This window comes from Rana temporaria, chromosome 8 (genome assembly GCF_905171775.1).
Source record: "Rana temporaria chromosome 8, aRanTem1.1, whole genome shotgun sequence".
Taxonomy (NCBI): Eukaryota; Metazoa; Chordata; class Amphibia; order Anura; family Ranidae; genus Rana; species Rana temporaria.
In genome coordinates, this window is record NC_053496.1 from 54,266,097 (window position 1) to 54,293,362 (window position 27,266).

A 27,266-nucleotide genomic window follows, 5' to 3' on the forward strand; every position below is an offset into this window, starting at 1 on the left:
GCAAGGTTTGATTATTAGCAGTGTTCAAGGTCAGTGGAAGAGGTCAAAAAGCAATTATCGTAAGAACACTTCTGCTAAAACTTGCAGCCCAGGAGGAACCAAATAATCTCTGTTCCTCCTAAATATAGTAAGAAAAAACCTTGATGTTTGCATGTATATTCAGGAGCACCTGCAGCATTTTTGGTGTTTGAAGCCACATATAATATTTCCCCTTCCTACAAACAGAGAATTAACTAAGTTTAAAAATTAAGGGCCAGATCCTCAAAAGGGATACACCGTCGTATCCCTGTTTCTATCTTTGGAACTGATCCACAGAATCAGTTTCCAAGAGATAGACAGAAGATCCGGCATGTGTAAGAGACTTACACTGCCGGATCTTAGGATGCAGTACCGCATCCGCCGCTGGGGGCATTTTGCATCGAAATGCCGCTTCGGGTATGCAAATTAGCACTTACGGAGATCCACGAAGCTTTTACGCTTCGTTTTTTCTCCGTAAGTATTAAGTTGCATGTGTAAAATTAGGGCTGCTTTTACAAAGTGTAAACTGTTTACACCTTGTAAAAGTAGACCCTTCTGTCCAGCGACGCGTTTTTTTTTTTGTTTTACATTTTTTTTTTTCGCCGTATCTTTTTTTTTTTTCGACGCAACTTTATTGACCCGATGCGATCCACAAAGCTTGGCGTAACATAATTTCCCGCTATGCACGTCGGGAAAAAGACGTCACGAGCATGCGCAGTACGGCCGGAATTTAAGTTACACAGCCGAAAATTTCTAGGTAAGTGCTTTGTGGATCGGGCACTTAGGTAGAAATTTTAAGGCAGTGTAACTTAAATGGGAAATTTTACGTTACGCCGGCTCTTTGTGGATCTGGCCCTAAACTTTTACTATATAGATGTAGAGTGCCAACTAGTATTAACTGGTTCTTTCTCCATCCTGGCCCTCAGCTCTGGCACCACTGGGACCTCCAAAACAGCTACAAAGTCCACAGAAATCAGCAGCCCCTCGAGCTCTTGAACCCTCTTGGGGAGAAGGAAGTTCTCCAGATCCTTAGACTATTTACAGTTGTGCTCATAAGTTTACATACCCTGGCAGAATTTATGATTTCTTGGCCTTTTTTCTGAGAATATGAATAACACAAAAACTTTTCTTTTATTCATGGTTAGTGTTTGAATGAAGCCATTTTTTATCATTCAACTGTGTTTACTCTTTTTAAATCATAATGGAAACAGAAACTACCCAAATGACTAGCCTCCACCAGCCTCACTCCCTGGCATGTCTGAGAACCCATTAATTGGTCAGAAAAAGCGTTAAAGGGCCCAGTGCCTGCATCTGAGCATGGTGAGCAAATAGGCATTCCACTAAAATGTTAACATGTTAAGCATTTTTTTTTTCAAAAATATATACGGTTTATCTGGTTTTATTAAAATGTAAGTCAGAAATAGTGTCAGATTTTTCCTCCCCCGGAATCTCAGCTAGGAACGACATATGTTATGGTTTCCTGATGTAAAATGCATTACTTGTCAGAGACATCAGAATAAGCTGACAGCAGGATTTGACCTTGCTTTCTTTACTTCTAACATATGACTTTGCTCTACATAATAGTTTTAATGTTGGAAATGAAGTGATTGGGTCACAGGAAGCTGCATGTTTAAACACGTATTTATTCCTCCAGAGGAACACGCAGGGTTGTAGGGAGCAGTCTATGCCGCACTGGTAAATGCTTACATTAGTGGCCTCTTTAATGCAGATAGCCTCAGCAAGCCTGGGGCATGGGAATTGTTTACTAAGACTCTCTGCTGACACTGTATAGACTGCTGCTGAGAAAATCTGATTGAGAGTAGCAGAGGAGGAAAATAAAATAGAATTGGAAGGAAAACAGGCAATTTTCTTCCAGGAGGATTAGATTACCCTTAATCTACTATTATCCTGTGTGTAGTTTAGAAGTGTCTATGTTCAGCGTGTTTGAGTCTCAGTTTTTTAACAGTTTATAAAGAAGTGGCTAACTTAGGTTACAGGAAAGCACACATTTGGTTTTCCACCTCTGTCACTTTTTGTTGTCCTGCAAATGCAGGCATTCTCTTGTCATGGGCCACCTGGACAGACTCAGGCCCAGATTCACTAAAAAACGCCTATCTTTAGGCGGGCGTATCTCAGATACACTACGCCGCCGTAACTTTGAGCGTCAGGTCCCGTATTCTGAAACATTTTCCGCTCTAAGTTACGGTGGCGTAGTGTAACTGATATGGCGTAAGCCCGCGTAATTCAAACTAGGCTAGTGTGGGCGGGTTTTATGTTAATGTATCGTGACCCGACGTGATTGACGTTTTTTTTTTTTAAAGTGTATTTTGTGCTTGTACTCGAGAGAGGAGCCGGACTGCAGGAGTTGGGAGTAGGCAGGCCTCCCCCAGAGGCAATTTGCCACCTTTCTCCATGCCCCGGGTGGCAATGGCGGGTGTGTGAGGGGGTCCTCCCACATAGCCCGCCCTACCTGCTCCGCTTTGAAGCCCAACGGGGCAGAGGGACTCCCTATTAGGGAGTGAGAGGATCTAGCCCGCTCAACCAGCCCCGTTAGTCCTTCGCCTCTCTTTTTAGAGACTGCGTGGTCAAAGTGCGTGCATGTTAACCCAATTTCGAGTGCGTGTGTAAGTGTGGTGGTTTTTGTGGGAGGGGGTGGGCATACTAAGCGCAGGCTTACCTCGCATAGCACACCCACCGGGAGCCGGGCTGAGACCACCAAACTCAATTCACATGTAGCCGAGACCGGGATCCGAACCCCTAGCTGCAGAGGTGAATGGCTTGTCAGCGCAGTGCCAATTGCGTTGAGCCACCGCAGCTCCCCCATGATTGACGTTTTTAACGAACGGCGCATGCGATTGCATTCGCGCGCATGCTCAGTATCACATCGATTTTTCAAATTGCGCCCGCTCAATGCCTAGTCGACGTGAACGTAACTTACGTCCAGCCCCATTCACGGACGACTTACGCGACTTCAGCGCTGTTCCGACGTCCACACCTAACATTAGTACGCCTCATCTACGCCTCATAGAGCAGGGGTAACTATATTCCCAAAAAAAGCCTTACGCAAACTACGTAAAAAAATGTGCCAGCCGCACGTACGTTTGAGTATCTAGCTCATTACCATATTCAACGCATAAATCGATGGAAGCGCCACCTAGCAGCCAGCGTAAATATGCACCTTAGATACGACGGTGTAAGAGACTCATGCCAGTCGGATCTAATACAAATCTATGCGTAACTGATTCTAAGAATCAGGCGCATAGATACGACGCCTCAAACTCAGAGTTATGACGACGTATCTGGAGATAAGCCGGCGTAACTCGTACGAGAATCTGGGCCTCAGTCTTATGGTGACCATACACTAGACCAAAAACCGTTCGAAAATCTGTCACTTGGACAGTTCGTTCGTGTTGGAAAACTTCTGCTGAACAAACAATAAATTGAAAGGTTAATGAGTCTCTTGTCCGTCAAAAAAAAAAAATAATGTTGTTACTGCACATATGTGAAAATAATTTTAACACGGAAGATAAACGTTCCTGTCAACGAGCGGTCATGTCTAAAATAAAGAGCACACAGCAAGAGTACACACAAGAAAAACACACAAATATCAAGATAGGCCATTTTTATGAACTTTTTTGTTTCTTTAAATGTCCCCCAAAAAAATTTAATAAAGAAAATAGAGACCAAAATAATGCAAAAATAAACATTTTATTGCAATGTTTTTTTGTTTTGTTTTATTGTTCAGCCCTTGTTGCCTATTGGATATTCACCCAAATGTAATAAAAAGTTATCTTAGCTAGATGTATAGCACAGCCAAAATGTTTGCATTAGATATGATTAGACCTCTGTTTAAATTTCAATGAAAGGTTTGTTGAGATTTTGCTATACATCTAGTGAGAACTTTTACTCAAGTGGTGCCCACTGCCCTCAAGGGTATAACCTGAGGCATCATTCTTCACTTTGCTAGCATGATAACACCAATGTGTGGCAACAACCGGACTGGGTGATACTTTCGGCCAGTGGTTCTCAACATCAGTCCTCAAGTACCCCCAACAGGCCATGTTTTCAGGTTTTCCTTTACTTTGCACAGCAATCAATATCAATGACATGCTATTAATGAGAGATATTTTATCCAAGGGAAGTTCCCAAAACATGGTCCGGTGGGGGTACTTGAGGACTGAGGTTGAGAACCACTGCTTTGGGTTTCAGTGTGGGGAATTTGCCCCCTCCCCACCTCATTTTGACCTTCTCTGTAACTCCAAAACTTACACTATCCCTCCCTAATGTAATCTGCACTATGGAGTTGTGTTACTAAAGGCAAATAGACTGTTCACTTTGCTGGGAGAATTGCACTTTGCAAGGGAGCTACCCCCATGCCTTAGGCCACCGGTTTTCTCGGCAGAATTCAGCCAGAAACTTGATGGGAGACGTATTCTGCCGAGAAAACCGGTCGTGTGTACACTTTTCGCCGAGGAAACCGACGAGGATGTCGTCGGGCCAAAAAGAGAACATGTTCTCTATTTCCTCGTTAGTCAATGGGAAAAGTTGGCTCGCCGAGATCCTCGGCGGCTTCACAAGGAACTCGACGAGCAAAACGATGTGTTTTGCCCGTCGAGTTTCTCAGACGTGTGTACGGGGCCTGAGGGTAAAAGTTCTACTGACTTCCATTGCTCAATCATGTGCATGCTGTTTTTTTTCCCTTGCATATAATTTGGGTATTCTTTGCAGAGTGCACCTCCTCCACTAAGCTCAAGGGATACTTCTCTTGCAAAGTGAACAGCCTATTTACCTTTATTAAATTAACCCCTATATGACCAAACATTTTTAGACACCTGAACACCACAGCTGGTGGCCACCACCCAAAATTGTTGAGTTCAGATGTGAAGGGTACAGTTAATGCTACAGCATACAAAGATTTTATAGACAATTGTACAATTCCTACTTTGTGACAACAGTTTGGGGAAGGCCCTCATCTGTTCCAGCATGGCTGTACCCCTGTTCACAAAGCCAGCTCCATAAAAACATGGTTTGATGAATTTGATGTGGAAGAACTTAAAGCGGGAGTTCACCCGAAAAAATTTTTTTAACATTAGATTCATGCTCATTTTGTCTAGGGGAATCGGCTAGTTTTTTTAAAAACAAAGCACTACTTACCGTTTTAGAGAGCGATCTTCTCCGTCGCTTCAGGGTATGGTCTTCGAGCAGGCCCGGACTGGGACAAAAAATAGGCCCGGGCATTTTAGACTGAGCAGCCCGGGGGGGGGGGGGGGGTGCGGCGGGGGTTAATGATGATTAATAACTGGTCCTGTGGGCAGCAAGGGGAGGGTAGAAATCGCCCTGCTCATCTCTATCTGGCGCTGTGTTGGTGGCGGGGGGTAGGGGATCTCTGCTATCAGGTGTTTACTAGTTTGGGCGTCCCCTCTTGGCCTGCAACCTCTTGGTACAAGGCCATCTTAATAGCTTCATGGGCCCCTGGTCAAAGTAATGCGCTGGGGCCCCTACAAACCTTCCCCAATTTGTTTATCCACCTCAAAAAATATATAAGTAACCGCCCGACTGACTCCCGAAGCAGGCAGCCCCAGCGCTCCACTGCAGAGACCAGACCACACTGCTGTGCTCTGTCTTTTCAGCTCTGCTGCATCCTGCAGGGTTGTGACAGAACCGGCCCTAATCGGGCCCTAGGACCACTTGGGGCCCCTGGGCTGTGCCCACCAGTGCTGGGACAAGGTCATTTGGTGCCCAGGGCGAAGATGGCAAACTGTGCCCCCCCTACAAAACTTGTAGTTTCTACATTCAAACATATCACCCCACACAGTATTGCCCCTTCACATATCACCTCACACAGTATTTTCCCCTTTACATACAGTGGTGTCTCCAGCTTTCAAATTTAGGGGGGCTCAACTGACTACAACTATAAGAGACGTGCTCGGGTGTGTTTGAAACCCCACATGCCCGATCCCGCCAGGAAGCTGGCACTTCACACGGCTAATCACAAGCAGGGAGACATTTCCTGATCTGTGCAGCTGTGAACTGGGAAATGTCTCCCTGCTTGTGATTAGCGCTGTGCAATGTGGGCTTCCTGGTGGGATCAGCCAAGTGGGTTTTCAAACACGCCTGAGCCCATCTCTAACAACCAATTGTACTGGCCCTCCTGTGGATGAGCCCATCAGCCCCATAAAGTAATCAGCACTGGGTCATAATGTCCTGCTGCCATGGAGACAGAGACCAGCGCTGTCAATAGCTGGGACAGGAGTCACAGGACAGCAACCCTGATAGTTCTGCTGCAGGTCCACAGTGGGAGGATTCCCCCATCCACCTGGAATGTGTAGATGGGGAATTGGAACATTTCTTTTTTTTATTCAACGTAATAGTTGAATGAAAAAAGTAATCACTGTATGGTCTGCCCAAGTGCTAAGACCAGTCATAGACAGTTTATATCTCAGCTGGTTCAGCAGGAACTGGCTGAGATTTAAACCATTAATGGCAGGCTGAATGTACCAAGTTGATCGATCACGTTGTGTACAACCAGCCTGCCGGATTCTCTTATGATTATCACTAGCGGTTGCTATAGCTGCTAGTGATAATCATTGTTTGTTGGGAGAATACAATTGCTCAGTGGAAGGGATTCCCCTGTCACCACTGACTGTACTGACAGGGGAATCATGCAAGTTTCTTCCCTGCAATCTGTGGTTGCTGGAAAGAAATGTGTACCATCTATTAACAGCCTAACTGAAAGTGAAAGTGAATTAAGTGAACATCTAGAAAGAACATGGGGGGATGGGGGAGGGAGACAGGTGGGTGAGAGAAGGCAGAGGGATGGAGATAAGGACAATGATCACAGTGTACTGCAGTGTACACTCACCCACATTTCCAGGCTAAAAGATCAGATCATCTTTGTGACACAGAGGAATCTGCTGTTTTCATATTTCCCGCCCACAAACACATCTTCTTCTCTCCAGATACAGCTGCACACACGCAGGAGGAGCAGAGGTGGGAGGAGCTGTATTCCTCTCTGATCTCTCTGGTCAGTGAAAGGGAGGGGGGGGGGGGGCTGATGTTTCGCTGGGCTGTGCAAGTGTCACAGTCACTCTTAACAGAGCTGCAGCCAGTCTTAGATCTTACAGACTGATTCTCCTGTCCTACGGACGGATGGGAGGAATCAGTCTGTTTGTTCATGGTTACTGAGAGCAAATCCCCCCCCCCCCCCCCCCTGTTGGAGTCCTTTCTAAAGTGCTCTCCTCCCTGCCAATGAGGATGCAGGGGGAGGGAGCAGATTGGGCAGCCGTGACTATGCGAACGGCTATGTATGGTATTATGCTCAGTAAGAAAGCAGATGGAGGGAGAGAAATCTGCCCCCTCTCACACTCAGCCCTGGGCACCCGCTCCTCCCGCCCACCCCTTGTACCAGCCCTGGTGCCCACCCAATAAGACAGCCCTGCCTTGGTACACCCCTTGGGAGATGTAACATGCGGCCCGCCGAGGGCCGTTCGCGGGCCGCAACCGGCCCGCGGGCCGCCGAGGGCCGCGACCGGCCCGCGGGCCGCCGCGGCCCACCGGGCATATGCCCGGTATGCCCTATGGCCAGTCCGGGCCTGTCTTCGAGACTCGGCGTTCCTATTTGATTGACAGTCTTCCGAAAGGCTTCCGACGGTCGCATACATCGCGTCACGAGTAGCCGAAAGAAGCCGAACGCCGGTGCGGCTCTATACGGCGCCTGCGCACCGACGTTCGACTACTTTCGGAAAATCGTGACGCGATAGATGCGACCGTCGGGAGCCTGTCGGAAGACTGTCAATCAAATAGGAACGCCCAGTCCCGCAGCCCATACCCGTACCCTGCAGCCCATACCCGGAAGCGGCGGAGAAGATCGCTCTCTAAAACGGTAAGTACTGCTTAGTTTTTAAAAAAACTAGCCGATTCCCCTAGACAAAATAAGCATGAATCTAATGTTAAAAATTTACATTTGCTGAACCTTCACTTTAAGTTGCCTACACAGTCCAGACCTCAACCCTCTTGCATGCCATGCGATGCCAGTTCTTTTCATTCAGCATCAGTATCTGATCTCACAAGAGCAGAGGCTGTTATAGTTGCAAAGTAGGGTAGGGGTGGCTCCATATTAAAGCCCATGGTTTTAGAATGGAATGTCCAACATACTGATATAGGTGCGATAGTCAGGTGTCATAAACTCATGGCCTTGTTTTATATGTTGGCATACAAATCATTCCTGGAAAAGGACCCCCTACACTGAGATGATCAACCAGTCTGTGCAGAATGATACCAGGAATTTGGTGTTACTAGGACCAGGGCTAATAATAGGAGAGAATAGCACGATGTAGTATCTTGTCACTTGATATATAAATATACCCGGAAGAAGTGAGCTTCCTGATAAAGGATGAACAACAATACTTCACCATTATTGAGTAGAGCTAAATATTCTTTACTAATAGCCATACATCCTAGACAGATACCTAGACCTCAGACTCCTTGTATCTTTTATAGTCCATGAGTAATAATACCATAAAAGCAGAATAATCTTTGTTCAGATAAGAATGTTTAGCTCACTGTGACACAGAAGCTGGAGATGATTTTGTGATTCAGACAACACTCATTAATTAATTTTATATAACATCATAATATTACCAGTGGACATCCTCTATGTTACCATGGTAATATGCGACAGGCAGTGACCTACTCATAAATACATTCAGTGCTGAAGAATCTGGTGTGAAATCTGTTATTTGGAAAGTTCTTTGAAAGAATAGAGGAAAATTGCTGCTGATCAGTAATGAAGTCATCATTTAAGACAAGATTTCTACTTAAATAAGGGCAGTGACTCCTCCTGTTATCAGCTCCATCTAAAGTTTTCCAAGCTGATTCTCAATTAAATCAGAAACAATATTGACATGAAGACCTCTGATATGACTCTGCCCTAAGACATCACAGCTGAACTCCAATAATCATTTTTTTGCATACCTACCGTATTTATCGGCATATAACGCACACTTTTTTCCCCTTAAAATCAGGGAAAAATTGTGGGTGCGCATTATACGCCGATCCCCGCTCTCTGAGCGCTGCCGACAAAGACCGACAAAGACAGAGCCGAGTGTACTGCGCACTCGGCTAGGCTCGGCTCCGCTCGGCTCCGCCCGCAGCCACGCGAGAGAAGCCGAACACACCGGGAATCCGGCTCTTGTCATGATCTGTGTCATGGCTTTGGTCACCTGCTGGTGGCACTGTTTCTCCCAGTAACAGGGGTGCAGTTCTGGTGTCCACCAGCGGGTGTCTCCCATGGGATGACTCCTCTCAATTAAGGTGAACTGCTACAGGTATATAACAGGTATAACAGGTATATAACCCCGCCCTTCACTACAGTTCAGTGCTTCAGTATTTTGCTTGTCAGCCTGTTCCCTGCCTGATCTGATAGCTGTAGCCAACCTGTTCCTGATTTGCTCCCTGCCCTGGACTCTGGTTCTCCCCTTTGTCGCTTATTGACCCCGGCTTGTACTTTTGGACTTTGCTGCTCTCTCCTATCCTGGACCCCTGGCTTGAACCTTGGACTTGCTTGTGTCTCATCCCTGCATTACCTGCTAGTTACGCTCTGATTTCTGGTATATATTCATTCACTAGTTCTGGTGGTTTATGGTTTGCTGTGTCATGCTTGCTTGTCTTGGGGGTTTTCTATGATTGTTTTGCACGTGTGCTTAACCTTTAATAAACATATATTTTTCACTATCTTGGTGCCTATTTCCGTTAGTGCAGCCCATTGACCTGTTACCCAGTACTCGGATGCCTGCGTAGGCATCCCCTGACATAATACTGAAGCCCTATAAACAGGTCGGCTGCACTTGGGAAATTGGCTCTGGGCATTTGCTATTATAAAATGCATCTGGAAGATATTTTGTACCTGTCACTCCTGGCAACAGATGACAGAGATTTCTGCTATCAGGAATTAAGTGAATACACTAGAGAGCAGTTATTGGAATGTATCCGTATGGCTCATGTTTTTGTTGATCAGGGCAGTTTTTTGTTTGATGATGTGCAGCCATTGATTCAGATCTGCACAGAGTTGGCTCAGTCTGATGTTGCTACTGGACGTGACGATTACACACCTCCTTTTAGTGCAGCTCAGGTAGAGTCTTTGGTGTGGCTGTTGGAAGATGATTCAGCCTTTTTTCATGAGCAGTACTCAGCTTGTCCTCAACAGGTGATTGCAGCATGCATTGATTCTGTGCAGTCTCTGGTCAGACAAGCTGTGTGCAAACCTGATTTTGTGCAACCATTATTACAAGCTTGGTCCAGTTTGTTGTACTCAGCCCCTGTCAGCTCCCAACCATCCATTTCTAGTTACCAACCTGCTGGGATGTCTTTTTCTTTACCCCCAATTCCCACTTTTGCTGAACAATACACCCTGCTAACAACAAAGTACCAGTCCTCTGTTTCCTCCTGCTGCACTTACCCTGCCTTTAACCCTTTTGCTGCTTCTCAACTGCCTCCGTTTGTTCCACCAAAATCCTCTTCAAGGTTGGGACCCTCTGTTTCACCACCCCTCCGCTCTTCACGCCTACCAGCTGTATCCATTACCTCCAACCCTATACCCATATACAAATCCTCAGTGGTGAAACCAAAGAAGAAGAAAAAGTTTTTTCCAACCCACTCGATCCTGCCACTAACCCAATCTGCATCCACTTCAGCCAACCTGCTTCAGCCTTTTTCCAGTGCCAGCCGCTCAGCTTGTTGTACCTGCTGCCCAGTTTAAAGTTCCAGTACCTGCTATCCAGTCCGATGCACCTGCTGTTCTTCCTGTTGTGCCAGCACCTGCTGTTCTGTCTGATGTGCCAGTGCTTGTGCCCGTTGCCCAGTCTACAGTTCCAGTACCTTCTGTCCAGTTTAAAGTTCCAGTGCCTGCTATCCAGTCCGAAGCACCTGCTGTTCTGTCTGATGTGCCAGTGTCTGTGCCTGTTGCCCAGTCTACAGTTCCAGTACCTGCTGCCCAGTTTAAAGTTCCAGTACCTGCTATCCAGTCCGATGCACCTGCTGTTCTTCCTGTTGTGCCAGCACCTGCTGTTCTGTTTGATGTGCCTGTTGCCCAGTCTACAGTTCCAGTACCTGCTGCCCAGTTTAAAGTTCCAGTACCTGCTATCCAGTCCGATGCACCTGCTGTTCTTCCTGTTTTGCCAGCACCTGCTGTTCTGTCTGATGTGCCAGTGCCTGTGCCCATTGCCCAGTCTACAGTTCCAGTACCTTCTGTCCAGTTTAAAGTTCCAGTGCCTGCTATCCAGTCCGAAGCACCTGCTGTTCTGTTTGATGTGCCAGTGTCTGTGCCCGTTGCCCAGTCTAAAGTTCCAGTACCTGCTGCCCAGTTTGAAATTCCAGTACCTGTTATCCAGTCCAATACACCTGCTGTTCTTCCTGTTGAGCCACTGTCTGCTGCCCAGCCTGATCTGCCACCGTCTGCTGCCCAGCCTGATCTGCCACCGTCTGCTGCCCAGCCTGATCTGCCACCGTCTGCTGCCCAGCCTGATCTGCCACCGTCTGCTGCCCAGCCTGATCTGCCACCGTCTGCTGCCCAGCCTGATCTGCCACCGTCTGCTGTGCAGCCTGATCTGCCACCGTCTGCTGTCCAGCCTGATCTGCCACCGTCTGCTGCCCAGCCTGATCTGCCACCGTCTGCTGTCCAGCCTGATCTGCCACCGTCTGCTGTCCAGCCTGATCTGCCACCGTCTGCTGTCCAGCCTGATCTGCCACCGTCTGCTGTCCAGCCTGATCTGCCACCGTCTGCTGTCCAGCCTGATCTGCCACCGTCTGCTGTCCAGCCTGATCTGCCACCGTCTGCTGTCCAGCCTGATCTGCCACCGTCTGCTGTCCAGCCTGATCTGCCACCGTCTGCTGTCCAGCCTGATTTGCCACCGTCTGCTGTCCAGCCTGATTTGCCACCGTCTGCTGTCCAGCCTGATCTGCCACCGTCTGCTGTCCAGCCTGATCTGCCACCGTCTGCTGTCCAGCCTGATCTGCCACCGTCTGCTGTCCAGCCTGATCTGCCACCGTCTGCTGTCCAGCCTGATCTGCCACCGTCTGCTGTCCAGCCTGATCTGCCACCGTCTGCTGTCCAGCCTGATCTGCCACCGTCTGCTGTCCAGCCTGATTTGCCACCGTCTGCTGTCCAGCCTGATCTGCCACCGTCTGCTGTCCAGCCTGATTTGCCACCGTCTGCTGTCCAGCCTGGCGGCCCGGTTCCTGCCTTTCAGCCTGATGTGTCACCTTCCCAGCCTGATGTCTCGGAGCTCGCTACCCGGCCTTATGATCCGGTGCCCTCCGCCCAGCCTGATGTCTTGGTACCTGTTAAACCAGTTCCGGATGCTCAGCTTGCCGCTGATTCTTCCCTGTCCTATCATCAGTCTGATTATGATGCTCTCGTGTTGTCGGCCCCCGAGAGGTTTATACATGTTGCCCTGCCTCTTTTCACCGCTAGATCCAAACTTCCAGACCCTGGTGGTGGTAGGATGCATGCTCTGTTTTCGGACTCGGGGGGCTTGTCTCCCAATGGGTTAAGAGACTTTGACCGGAAGACTTTTTGGGACCTTTCCGCATCTACATGCACTACCAGGGCAAGGGCAGAATGGAGTGTCCAGAGGCCACTCCTTGGGGGGGGGGAACTGTCATGATCTGTGTCATGGCTTTGGTCACCTGCTGGTGGCACTGTTTCTCCCAGTAACAGGGGTGCAGTTCTGGTGTCCACCAGCGGGTGTCTCCCATGGGATGACTCCTCTCAATTAAGGTGAACTGCTACAGGTATATAACCCCGCCCTTCACTACAGTTCAGTGCTTCAGTATTTTGCTTGTCAGCCTGTTCCCTGCCTGATCTGATAGCTGTAGCCAACCTGTTCCTGATTTGCTCCCTGCCCTGGACTCTGGTTCTCCCCTTTGTCGCTTATTGACCCCGGCTTGTACTTTTGGACTTTGCTGCTCTCTCCTATCCTGGACCCCTGGCTTGAACCTTGGACTTGCTTGTGTCTCATCCCTGCATTACCTGCTAGTTACGCTCTGATTTCTGGTATATATTCATTCACTAGTTCTGGTGTTTTATGGTTTGCTGTGTCATGCTTGCTTGTCTTGGGGGTTTTCTATGATTGTTTTGCACGTGTGCTTAACCTTTAATGAACATATATTTTTCACTATCTTGGTGCCTATTTCCGTTAGTGCAGCCCATTGACCTGTTACCCAGTACTCGGATGCCTGCATAGGCATCCACTGACAGCTCTGCACAGCTCTACCGAGGCGCCAAACTCAAACATACAACGCTGCAACCCCCGGCAGATGGACACGACGGACACCGACAAGGCTGGACAGACCGGCAGATGGACGCGACGGACACCGACAAGGCTGGACGGACCCCGCGCAAGGCCACAGACGGACGCCGGACAAGGCCGCCGATGGACGCCGACAGCAGATGGACACCGACAAGGCTGGACGGACCCCGCACAAGGCCGCAGACGGACGACGAACAAGGCCGCCGATGGACGCCGGGCAAGACAGCAGACGGACACCGACAAGGCTGGACGGACCCCGCGCAAGGCCGCAGACGGACGCCGGACAAGGCCGCCGATGGACGCCGACAGCAGACGGACACCGACAAGGCTGAGCATCCAAAATGTAATTTTTTTCCTAAACTTCCCTTCTAAGCTTGGGGTGCGCGTTATACGCCGGCGCGCGGTATACCCCGATAAATACAGTACATTGAGTCAGCTTGGCTTGATGTAGGTAGGCATTTCTGATATCTGGAGGGCCACAGGGAATGCTGTAAATGATTGTAGTAGCCTGTGCCAGGACAAGAGGTGGGCAGGAGGGAGAGCCGCCCCAGGTTCAGCGATAGGTGAGGACACCCACTCATCGAAAAAAAGTTCCAAATCAGTGGCTAGCAACCAGTGGCTACAGTCTCAAATCTGCTCTGACAGTTACTGATGTCACGCCATGCTCCAACTTATCCGCTCTCCACCCCATCCACCCACAGCTGACAGAGAAACACGCTCTGCATGTGCAACTACCTTCCAGCCACAAGAAAGCAAGTGATTGGCCATGCACTCCATACCAACCATAGAAAGTTGGAGCAAGGGGGCAAAAAATGGGCACAAAGTGTTAACCTTGCCCTGGGTGCTAGATGAACCTGTCCCAGTACTGGCATGTGCTACAAACAGTAATAGCTTTGATCTACTGGGGTCTGTGTGAACAGACTTTTCTTTGCACACTGACCACAAGGGATCACTTACTTGGCACTGCTGGCATTCACAAAAAGCCTCAAAGTGGTTGTAAATTCTTATACATACCCAGTGAAGTTACTGGTTCCAGATAAAACACCAGGATGAAGCAAATCCAAAGTTGTACCTGTTTTTCTGCAGGTTTCTCTTGTCTACACCTGTTCAAAGTACAGAATGTATACAGCTTGTCTGGGCTGTCAAAAAGTAGGAAGTGGGGAGCTGAAGTTACACTATGCAAATCTAAGTACAGGAGCTCTGACTGCTGGAGGCAGGGGGCCCCCCTCCCCTTCATACAGCACAAAGAAACAGAGCTGAGGCTGTCAATCACATGCTGTGTGCTTAAGCTCCCTCCCCTGTCAACTTTCTACCTCTTGGTGTCAGGACAACTTGCCAGAAGTGACTCATGCAGATAGCAGAGGAACGAAGCAGCACACAGAAATGACACTCAGTGCTCTGGATTCACACCGGTACACACTATAGAGCAGTGGTTCTCAACTCCTGTCCTCAGGACCCACTAACAGGCCAGATTTGCAGGATAACTTAAAGGGGTTTTCCACCCATTTTTTAAGTTTATTAAAAGTCAGCAGCTACAAAAAGTGTAGCTGCTGGCTTTTAATAAACAGACACTTTCCTGCTCCACGGCTCCAGCGACGCGCCGGCCGGGGCTCCGCTCCTCACCCCCCCTCTCCGGCCGGCGTCTTCATTCCTAGTGTGGGCACCCAGCAGTGACAGCTTTCGGCTTCACGGCCAGGCACCCACTGCGCATGTGCGAGCGGCGCGGCGCCGTCCGATTGGACAGGCGCTCGCCTACAGGGAGGGGCTGTGAAAAGGCGATTAAGCTACCGTATTTATCGGCGTATACCGCGCACTATTTTGCCCTGAAAATCAGGGCAAAATCGTGGGTGCGCGATATATGCCGATACCCGCTTTCCCGCCACGAGTTTGAATACTGCGCCGGCATATACCGAGCGCAGTACACTCGTGAATCTTCGGGCAGTCTCGGCGCCTCTCGCACTGACATCCTGTACGTACAGGACGTCAGCACGACAGTTGCCGAGCCTGCCCAAAGATTCACGAGTGTACTGCGCTCGGTATATGCCGGCGCAGTATTCAAACTCGTGGCGGGAAGGACGCGAGGACGCCGCAGAAGGACGCCGGACCCGCCGAAGAGGACACCGGACCCGCCGAAGAGGACACCGGACCCGCCGAAGAGGACACCGGACCCGCCGCAGAAGGACGCCGGACCCGCCGAAGAGGACACCCGAAGCCGCAGAAGGACGCCGGACCCGACGAGGCCGCCGATGGACGCCGAGCAAGACACCAAAACCGTAAGTACAAAAAAACGAAAACTAAATTTTTCCCACAGGATTGGGGGCCACTTTAGGGGTGCGCGGTATACGCGGGAGCGCGTTATACCGCGATAAATACGGTAATCGCCTTTCCAGCCCCTCGGCGGAAGGAGGAAGTGGGACAGGAAGTCCCCTTCTCCTGAAGCCCCCACTCCCCCCCCAAAAAAACTACATGCCAAATGTGGCATGTAAGGGGGCGAGGAGTGGGTTAAGCGGAAGTTCCATTTTTAGGTGGAACTCCGCTTTAAATACATCACGGGTGATATCATTTGCTTCTCAGTAATTGCAGTATTCTAGTCTGCATCTTCCCAAGGTAATACTGAAAATCTGGCCTGTTAGTGGGTCCTGAGGACAGGAGTTGAGAACCACTGCTATAGAGGGATATGCTTTATTCATATTTCATGTCAGAGGTGTATAACAACTTTACATTTTTTCAATGAATAAAGGCATCCTTTGGTTGAGCAAGGTGGAGATTGTAATGTTTCCTCCACTCCTCTTCACCTTGTCCAATCAGATAACATCCTGCATTCAGTAAAACAAAAATACAAGGTGCGCTATGAATGGTGGAGGTGCCAAGCTAGTGACCCCCTGTGGCCAGTGTGTAAGCAGGGTCCTGATTCGTTTTCAGCAATGGTCATGCTGTCCAAGGGTACCTCCCTCTGTCTTCCTACACCAGGAACGAGATGGGGTAACAAACACCTGTATTATTGAGGAACTCCGCCATCTTGACTACGCAAGTACTCCTGGCCTGAGCCAGGCTAAGGTTTTACTGTGAACTGTGAACAGGAAGAGGGTGCAAAGTTCATTCCAGTAAAGATTTACAACATCCTATTATTTACTGTGCTGTTTGTTACAAGGGAATGCTCATAATTTCTTCTGCCTTGTACACATGATCAGAATTTACGATGAAAAAAGTTTGACGGAATTTTTTCATCGGATATTCCAACCATGCGTGGGCCCCATCAGACTTTTTTTCGTCGGAGTTTAGAAATAGAACATGTTTTCTTTTTTTCCTATGGAAATTCCGATTGTCTGTGTGGAACTCCAACGGAGAAAAAAACACGCATGCTCAGAATCAAGTCGACGCATGCTCGGAAGCATTGAACTTAATTTTTCCCGGCTCGTCGTAGTATTTTACATCACCGCATTTTGGACGGTCAGAATTTGGTCTGACAGTGTGTATGCAAGACAGCTCTACACACTTTTTAAGAAGTTGGGGCCAGATCCTCAAAAGGGATACGCCGGCGTATCTGCTGATACGCCTGCGTATCCCTGTTTCTATCTATGCGACTGATCCACAGAATCAGTTACGCATAGATATTCCTAAGATCCGGCAGGTGTAATAGTTTTACACTGTCGGATCTTAGGATGCAGTACCTCGGCCGCCGCTGGGGGAATTTCTCGTCGAAATGCCGCTTCGGGTATGCAAATTAGCACTTACGGAGATCCACGAAGCGGTTTCCCTTCGTGAAGTCTCCGTAAGTTGTTAGTTTGCAAACGCAAAATTAGTGCTGCTTTTACAAAGTGTAAAGTTAGTACACCTTGTAAAAGTATACCCTTCTTTCCCGAGGCGATGTCAAATTTTTTTTTAATTTTTTTTTTTCCCGCCGCATCTTTTTTTTTTCCCCGCCGCAACTTTTTTTACTCGCGCGATTCACAAAACTGCGCAATGCACGTCGGGAAAATCGCGTCGGGAGCATGCGCAGTACGTCCGGCGCGGGAGCGCGCCTAATTTAAATGGGACTCGCCCCATTAGATTGGACACGCCTTGCGCCGGACAGATTTAAGTTACACAGCCGAAAATTTCTAGGTAAGTGCTTTGTGGATCGGGCACTTAGGTAGAAATTTTGCGGCGGTGTAACTTAAATAGGAAGATTTAAGTTAAGCCCGCTGGCTGTGGATCTGGACCTTTGTGCCTTAAAAGTCCACTACAAGGGGAGTTTGTTTTTCTCCATTTTCATTGGATGTGGCACTTTAATGCTCAATATTGCCAACGTATACTCTGTTGTATTATAAACTGTTAGGAAAAAAATTGTTCAGGAGGCAGCTGCTTACCCGAGCTCAGAAAATCGACCCAACGTGGGTCACTTTTTAGAGCCTTGGCTAGTGTGAACCTAACCCGAATGCATTCACATAAAGGCATACTTGGAATAAACCAACTCCCACAGGGAGTTCTTGCTGATTATGTGCTTTTATTTAGAAGTTTGAGAAACGCTGCCCTAGCCCAAAATTATCAAGGGAGGCTCAGCATGCATTCCTAACTGCAGCTGAGTGCATTCCAGCATTTATTTATTTATTTTTTCACAATCAAAGGTTTTTATTGAGCATATTCAAAACAAACATCCAGCATTTAATGTAGAGAGAAGAGACAAAAACACAAATACATGTAATCTTTGATGGGTGCCACATGCTTGATAATGCAGTAAAATATTAACTTTTGTCTTCAATGTAAAAGAGTCAGTGGCCCGGATTCAGAAAGGAGATACGACGGCGTATCTCCGGATACGCCGTCGTATCTCTGAGTGTGCATGGTCGTAACTATGCGACTGATTCAGAGAATCAGTTACGCATAGATTTCCCTAAGATCCGACCGGCGTAAGTGTCTTACACCGTCGTATCTTAGGCTGCATATTTACGCTGGCAGCTTGGTGGCACTTCTGTATAGTTACGCAATGAATATGCTAATTAGGTAGATACGCCGATTCAGAAACGTACGTCCGGCCGGTGCATTTTTTTACGTAGTTTCCGGCGTAAAGTTACCCCTGCTATATGAGGCGTAGCTAATGTTAAGTATGGACGCGTTCCCGCGTCGAGTTTTGAACATTTTACGCCGTTTGCGTAAGTCGTTCGCGAATAGGGCTGTACGTAAGTTACGTTCACGTCTAAAGCAATGACGACTTGCGGCGTTTGTAAAATACGTCAAATACGTGGGGTCACAGTGAATTTACATAAAACACGCCCACATCATCCCCATTTGAATTAGGCAGGCTTACGCCGCCACACATACGTTACGCCGCCGTAACTAAGGGCGCAAGTTCTTTCTGCATACGGAACTTGCGCCCTAAGTTACGGCGGCGTACCGTATATTTGATACGTTACGCTGCGCCGACAGATACTGCAATGTATCTGAATCCGGCCCCCTGTCTCCAGCTTAAAAAAAAAAACACAAACATAGAAAAATGAAGTATTTTACATGCTTACCTGTGTTTTTCCTTTCCATTAAAAACATCAATAAACCTGCAATGTGCCTCTGAACTTGCAAGCAAATTTGACCAGTCAATTCTCTAAAACAGCCCTCTCTCTGCTGCCATGTGATAGCTCTCTCCTCTTTGATATGTGTCTAATCTGTGATGACCCAGCTCCTCCGCACCTCCCCTTACCTCCCTAGCAGTTGGAGGAGGAGTGAAGGAAAATACTATAAAGTGTTCATTGAGTGACAGCTGGGGATGCTGGCATCTCCTCCAGGGTGGTGGTGCCCAGCAGCAATTTAGGGCTATTGGAGGTCTATACTATGAGAGAGATTTACAGGCCACGAGTATGCCTAAAATACGTTGAAAATGCATACTGTATAATCTTGTAGGAAGATTGTTGTAGAAATGAATGATCTGGTGACAGGGTCTCTTTATTGGAAAACCTGCATTCAACCTAATAGGCTCAATGTATTATTAACAAATTTGTAAATCATCATTGACATAACTTGACACTTACCAGAAAAGTGTGTCCAGTCATTCCCATTTTTCCTACTACTCCAGTACATTCCTGAAGACCGCACTGATAATGAGAAAATAGATTGCATGGAATTAGTTTGTATATATAGGCTGGGAAAAAAATTAGATTTGAAAAACTACAGTGAGTGTAAAGTTACTATTGGCTTTACTATTCTGCAGGATTATAGTGCAGGATAACATGCTCTGTTTGTATGGTTGGCATCTTTGAAACACGCAGTTAGGGCCAGATCCACAGAGATAGTACGTCGGCGTATCTACTGATACGCCGGCGTACTTTCAAATTCCCCGCGTCGTATCGTTGTTTTGAATCCTCAAAACAAGATACGACAGCATCTGAGTTAGATCCGACAGGCGTACGTCTTTTTTTTCCACAGTTTAGGCTGATACGTACTTATTTTTGGTAAAAAAATCGCAATAAGCCTTTATTGATTGGTTTGCGCAAACGTTATAGCTTCTACAAAGTAGGGGACTGTTTTATGGCATTTTTATTAATATATTGTTTTACTAGTTATGACGGCGATTAGTGATTTTTATCATGACTGCGACATTATGGCAGACACATCGGACACTTTTGGAACCATTGTAATTTTTACAGCAATCAGTGCTATAAAAATGCACTGTTTACTGTAAAAATGACAATAGCAGTGAAGGGGTTAACCACTAGGTGGCACTGTAGGGGTTAAGTGTTCCCTAGGGAGTGATTCCTACTGTTAGGGGGCGTGGCTACACGTGACACGTCACTGATGACCATTCCCGATCACGGTCACGGTCACTAGTCAGAATAGGGGAATGCCTTGTTTTGCTTGGGGGCCCCCATTTTGCTTGGGGCCCCCAAATTCCTTCAAACGGGCCTGGTTATATGTGGGGGTATACAACGACTTTAACGGGTTGAGACAGACTGTAACTCTGAAAGGGGTACTATAATTTAATTTAATTTGCTCTAACTTCACAAGCATGCATGCTTAGTGGTACCCCTGTAAGGGCTGCTGAAAGTTGTGGTCCACCTGTCACCCTGCCCAGCTTGGCCTTCACTTCCCAATCATCTTTGAGACAATGAACAGTCTATGTACTTGTTTTTGTATTTTTATTGATGTATTTGAAGTTGCATAGGGATGGCAATATATGGGATGCCCAGTAGAATTTCAGAACAGTCAATTTGGGACAGAACTATGTATACTCTTTGTACATGACACTTCGCCAAACTCCTCCTGCACAACACTTGCATGCAGACTATCACAACACTTGCTTCCAGGTACAGCTAGCACATGGTTAGGCCCAACTCTGACTCAGTCAGGCCTTAGAAATTGCCATTTTGTAGACAGGGACCACAGGTCCCATTTGGTGTAGCAAAAATACAATAGAAAGTCTTTAGTGCTAGCTGTCCTATAATGAACTACTGCTCCCAGTAATCACTCTTCAGGACCTGTCAGGCCTCCTGGCTGTACCTGCCCAACTCCACTGCCCATGACATCACTACCACTACCCTACCACTGGCTCTGCACCCATGGGCGTAGCATAAGGAATTGCAGGGGTGACAATCAAAACCCCGCCCCTGCAGCCTCCTTGTCATATTATCATATTCTCAACAAGTCCAACTCCGATCTGCCCTAGAGCCCCACAGCCATGCTCCAGTACTAGACTTCCACTTTGCCTTCCACAGTCTACTCCCCTCTGTTCTCATTGGCTGGGGAGAAGCTGTGAGCCATTTCCTGAATGGGGAGAAGCATGGGGTGAGAACAGCCCAGGATGGGGAATTGTCTGTGCTGTGTGCTGACAACATGGAATGGTAACCAAGCTCAGCGAGTTAGGAGGAGGAGAGTGCCGCCCTTTAGCCACTATGGGACCAATGTCACTGGTGAGGTAAGACACTGCTCAGTTTCTCCTAGTCACCAGCTGGGATTCTCTTTACCCCCCTTCCCACCCGGGGATGTCAGCTTATCCCACTTCCCTGGCAACTGGGGAAAAGACACACACATCTGGGAGGTGACCTTCCCCCAACACCTGCCAACACTTTTGCATCAGGGCCCACAAGCTTCAAGCTACGCCTCTGTCTGCACCCATACCAGACTGCACAATACTCCCAGTCTTCTCAGGCATGCCTCCCCAGTTCTCCCGACTGTCCCTGCCACTCACCAGCCCTCCTGGTCTTACACATAATGGTGGTTCCCTCCTGAAGACTTGCCTGGCAGTACTAGTTCCCGCTGTCCTCATTGACTCCTCTCTGTGCCTCCTGTCCAGATCCTTCATGCGTTCTTGAATGGATCCTTTCTACACCCGAGCTCCACACCCAAGGTCACCCTCCCAGACTGGGGAGTGGCCTCAAAAGCCCCAGAAGCCTATCACTCCATCCTCAGTTCTTCCACCTGACAACAACCCCCCAACTGGTCTGAACCTGGGTATATCAAGGAGGCCTGCCCCCTGCCAATCCTAGTCAGGGATTGTTCAGGGCTCCCTGAGACACCTCAGACAGCTCTACCCCTCTTCACCTCCTCTCTTCTAGAATCCTCCAGAAGCCAGAGGGAGGTAACCCGAGAAGTGATGCTATCTGTGAGTCACCAGCCCATAGTTGCCAACATTTGAAAAAAAATTCCAGGGACACTTTGCAGCACAGCTATTAATTAATTACCACACTCACTTCCCCGAAGCTCCACCCACTCCGCAGTATGTACAGGAGAGGAGGAGTGCAGAGGGTATGCTGGGGCAGTATGTACAGGAGAGGAGGAGGAGTGCAGAGGGTATGATGGGGGCAGTATGTACAGGAGAGGAGGAGGAGTGCAGAGGGTATGATGGGGGCAGTATGTACAGGAGAGGAGGAGGAGTGCAGAGGGTATGATGGGGGCAGTGTGTACAGGAGAGGAGGAGGAGTGCACAGGGTATGATGGGGGCAGTGTGTACAGGAGAGGAGGAGGAGTGCAGAGGGTATGATGGGGGCAGTGTGTACAGGAGAGGAGGAGGAGTGCAGAGGGTATGATGGGGGCAGTGTGTACAGGAGAGGAGGAGGAGTGCAGAGGGTATGATGGGGGCAGTGTGTACAGGAGAGGAGGAGGAGTGCAGAGGGTATGATGGGGGCAGTGTGTACAGGAGAGGAGGAGGAGTGCACAGGGTATGATGGGGGCAGTGTGTACAGGAGAGGAGGAGGAGTGCAGAGGGTATGATGGGGGCAGTGTGTACAGGAGAGGAGGAGGAGTGCAGAGGGTATGATGGGGGCAGTGTGTACAGGAGAGGAGGAGGAGTGCAGAGGGTATGATGGGGGCAGTGTGTACAGGAGAGGAGGAGGAGTGCAGAGGGTATGATGGGGGCAGTGTGTACAGGAGAGGAGGAGGAGTGCACAGGGTATGATGGGGGCAGTGTGTACAGGAGAGGAGGAGGAGTGCAGAGGGTATGATGGGGGCAGTATGTACAGAAGAGGAGGAGGAGTGCAGAGGGTATGATGGGGGCAGTATGTACAGGAGAGGAGGAGGTTGGAGGGTATGGCTGTGGCAGTATGGGGAGGTATTTCTTGTGGTGTCTATGGGTAATCAGGAAGTGATGTTGGGAAGATAAGGGAAGGAAAGTGACCATGGAATGATGTCCCTCAGCTGGGGGGGGGGGGGGGTAGGAAGCAGCTTGGAGTGATGTCTGTATGATGTGATCTGGGGGTGATGCAACCTGGGGGCAGTATGTACAGGAGAGGGGGACTGAGAAGTGGTCAGATAGCGATAATGGTCAGATATAATAATAAAAAAAACTCATCCACTAAAAACATTTAAAACAATGAATTCTACAACAGTACTAGATGTAAGTACAGATCTATGTAATCCAGTTTATAGCACTCTGTATCCAATCCAATTGCTCAGACTAGATAATGTGGAGTCATTTATAGCCATTCCTGTAACCTGTGTGTGTATGTGGTGAGTTCACACTTCTGATTGTACATGTATACAGGTTCTGAGTCTGTACAATGAGAAGTGTGAACTCACCACACAGGTTACAGGAATGGCTATAAATGACTCCACATTATCTAGTCTGAGCAATTGGATTGGATGATGTTTGCACAGAGTGTTCATGCTTAGAAGTGATTTGTCAAAATGTGTTTGGGTTGCAGACCTCACCCTGCCCCCCTCCCCCACACTCAAACTCACTATCTCCCCCGATTCTTCTCCTAAGAAAAAAATCTCCTTGAAAGTGTGTACTACTATCCACCCTAGGAAACTTCTCCCAGAAAAGTTCAGCTCACTCACCTCCTCCCTTCCTCTGGCCAGCCGACAGGAGCTACAGTGAGCTCCGCCTCCAAGGTCTCACAGCACACCGCGCTGCTGATTGGAGGGGGAGGCTGAGTCAGAGATAACAAGAACCCCGCACAGTACGAGACTGGAAGGAGGGGAGGGGACAGAAAGGAGCTTTGCATCCCAAACACACACCGCAGGCTCAGGTCCCTGCTGAGACCCAGAAGCCGCACCTGCCTTCCCCAATAGCCGGGAAAAGTCCCGGCAGGCTAAATTAGCTGGGACTAGGTCCTATTTGACGGGACTGTCCCTTTAAAAACGGGACAGTTGGCAAGTATGCCAGCCTACTCTGAGCCACCCCCAGCTCACACAGATCAAAACAAAAAAGCCTGGCTTCCAGCTAGGCCTGCTTAAATTTACCCGCACTCACCAAAAAAACCCCACTTCTAGCACCTACCTGGGTAGAGGGTGCTCCATTTGTTTATGTCAAAGGAGGTGAGATCTCAGCCAGGAATTTCAGTAGTGCCTTATATTGAGAGAAATCATAGCAATCCTTTGATAACTAGGAATGCCCAGTGCAGTTTGTTTTTAGCCAAAAACAGAATAAATGTTGCCAAATCTGGCTAAAATTGGTTCATCAAGTTAGAGTATTTCATTCATTCATTATATATTAGGGTGACCAGACATCCCCAGTTTCAGGGGACAGTCCCCTGATTGAGGACACTTTTCCCGGACCAAGTCTGTCCCTGGTTTTGTCCCCAGATTGGATTTAATAGGGGGCAGGGGCAATTTTAAAGACAATCAGTGCAGAATTAAAATAAAAAAAATAGAATTGCATACCCCCGCTCCGCCGTGCCTACTAGCATAGGGGGGTTGTATTTTTCCCATTATCTGTGCCCCTTTCTGATGATCATGTGCTGGTCGGAGCGGAGGGAATATTTCTTCAGTTTCGGGCGCCCAATCAGCCCTGCTCGCATGTTCTTCTGCCTTGGCTCAAATCCTGGCCAGCCGCCTGCCTATCTCCTTGCCTTCCCTGGCGGAGTGATCTTCCTCTGCTCCCCATCCAGTAATAGCCGGGGCCCAGAGAGTAAGGCCACGTACACACGACCGAGTTTCTCGGCAAAAACCAGCAAGAAGCTTGCTGGTTTTTTTTCCCCCGAGGAAACCGTCGAGGATCTCGTCGGGCCAAAAAGAGAGCATGTCTTCTTTTTCCTCGACGGGAATGGGAAAATTTGGCTCGCCGAGATCCTCGGCGGCTTCACAAGGAACTCAACGAGCAAAACGATGTGTTTCGCCTGTCGAGTTCCTCGGACGTGTGTACGAGGCTTTAGACTTGAGAGACTGTGAGGCGGGCGGTGACGGGCAGAGAGTCGCTGATTGTTGTCATTACTAGTAAAGAAAAAATATGTACCCGAATTTCATTTAAAAAATCTGGTCACCTTATATATACCACTGACAATTAATGAATAAATGGACAAGTACTTCCTTACTAGCAAGCTAGAGTGCGGAGGATTGTGCAATACACGTTGTGTAATTTTCCTTCCTTTTCCCTGCCAGACATGATTGACCAACAAGCAATGTAACCTACAGCCTAATAAAGATAAGATATATTTCCTGCAAATGTATTTGGAAATCCATGTCATTTTTTCAGAAGCAAATTATGATCACACAGGTGATAAGTTCTTATGGATGGTTACAATTGACTGTACTGACCTACAGTCACCAATCTGATCCAAATATGTCCTTATAAATGACAGATGGAGTCAATATGTATACATGCTGGGGCTTAATACAGGAAATATACACCTCCAAGCTTGTTCAGTAAGGCAAATAGCAAAGTCACCTTGTCAAAGTCTGACTAGTAGGTCTGATGCCGCTTACACACGATCATTTTTCGGCTTGTAAAAAACGACATTTTTAGCCTCTAGAAAAAATGACGTTTTTTCCAACTTCATCTTTAAAATGATGCCCACACACGATCGTTAAAAAAAAAGGCTCTAGCAAAGCGCGGTGACGTACAACACGTACAACGGCACTATAAAGGGGAAGTTCCATTCGGATGACGCCACCCTTTGGGCTGCTTCTGCTGATTTTGTGTTAGTAAAAGACAATTCGCGCTTTTCTGTCTGTTACAGCGTGATGAATGTGCTTACTCCATACGAACAGTAGTTTTACCAGAACGAGCGCTCCCGTCTCATAACTTGCTTCTGAGCATGCGCAGGTTTTTCATGAAAGCCCACACACGATAATTTTTTACATCCCGAAAAAACGACATTGTTTAAAACGTTGTGAAAAAATAGAGCATGTTCGAAAAAAATTTTTGTCGTTTTTCAGAACCCCGAAAAATGCTGTGAAGCCCATACATGATCGTTTTAAATGTCATTTTTAAAAAACTTTGTTTTTTACAACCTGAAAAATGATTGTGTGTACGCGGCAGAAGGCTTCATGTACACGGGACGTTGTTTAACCTTTCCTGAATGAACTTGACAGCTAGAAACCAGCTTCTAAAATTGTCTGTTTAGCCGTGTTTAGCCGCTTTTCGCATCTAGAAACGCTTGAATTTTTTCAATGTTAGCGCATTTAGCAGCGTTTACAGGCTGTTACAGGCATTTAGCCGCGTTTAGCCGCATTTGTGTCTAGAATGTATGTTAAGGCTTCATGTGCATGGGACATTGTTCAACCTCTCCTGAACGATTTAACTTGACAGCTAGAAACCGGCTTTTAAAAACGGGCGTTTAGCCGCGTTTGCGTCTAGAAGCGTTTGAATTTTTTTCAATGTAAGTTACCGCATTTAGCAGCATTTACAGGCTGTTTTAGGCATTTGGCATTTCAAATGTCTCTGAACATCCGTCTGAACCCATTTTTTTGCGTTCCAAAAAATGCCTCTAAACTCAACTGCCTAGAAACGATTAGAAACGACCCTGTGTACGTGTACTGATAAGATAACATAGAGGAGAGTTCAGGGGCAGTTGAAAAAACTGCCCATCTGCTCCTAAACGTCCATTTACCAGCAGCAGTGTATATGAGGCCTAATAGTTTTACATAAGGTAGAAACATCCACCCACAAAGGACACCCAACGTTAGAGGTGATTTATTCTTCCAAAGTAAATACACCTTTGCAAACTGGTACTGACTAGTATTCTGATGTTTCTCTTCTCCCTTAATTTTTCTCCATCACTTAGCTAATGTGACCCAAAGGCTGATTGAGAGGAGAGGGGGATACAAGTATGCTATGCAGGCGACCGACATTCTTCCTATCAACTGATTATGCCAATGGTTGTTAGGACGCCGGCAGCTAGAAGGTTGTAATGAAAACCAGTGGCTTTGTGTAACTAAAAGGCAGCCTTCATCCACATGCCAGTTTTTATAAAAAATTTGGGCAATTTGTAGGCATTTTGCCAAGGCACCCCTGAAGAAACCTCAAGGCACAGTCTTATATGGCAATATGCACAACTTAAGCTTAGTACACATGATGAGAAAATCGTACAAAAAAATACTGTTTTTGAAGTGATTGTACGGTAATTAGATTTTTAGTACACAGCATTCGTACAAAATTATCCAAAGGGACCAAACAGGAAGAAATTTCCTCGTACAACACCAGATCGTATGATTTTCGTTTAATCAGTACAATATTTGTCGAAAATATAATACAAATACAATACACTACATTATATTCACTTTCAAATTTTTATTCTGTCGTACGAGAAATTTCAT

General features: G+C 47.6%; 1 protein-coding gene across 1 annotated transcript in view; it reads right to left on the reverse strand.

Moving 5' to 3' along the window:
* The window catches only part of BLNK (B cell linker), a 310,096-nt gene that overhangs the window by 273,338 nt on the left and 9,492 nt on the right, over nucleotides 1-27,266 (reverse strand). The window contains exon 2 of the mRNA XM_040361815.1: nucleotides 19,328-19,390. Within this exon, the coding sequence (XP_040217749.1) occupies nucleotides 19,328-19,390 (63 nt within the window). The remainder of the gene's footprint in view (nucleotides 1-19,327; nucleotides 19,391-27,266) is intronic.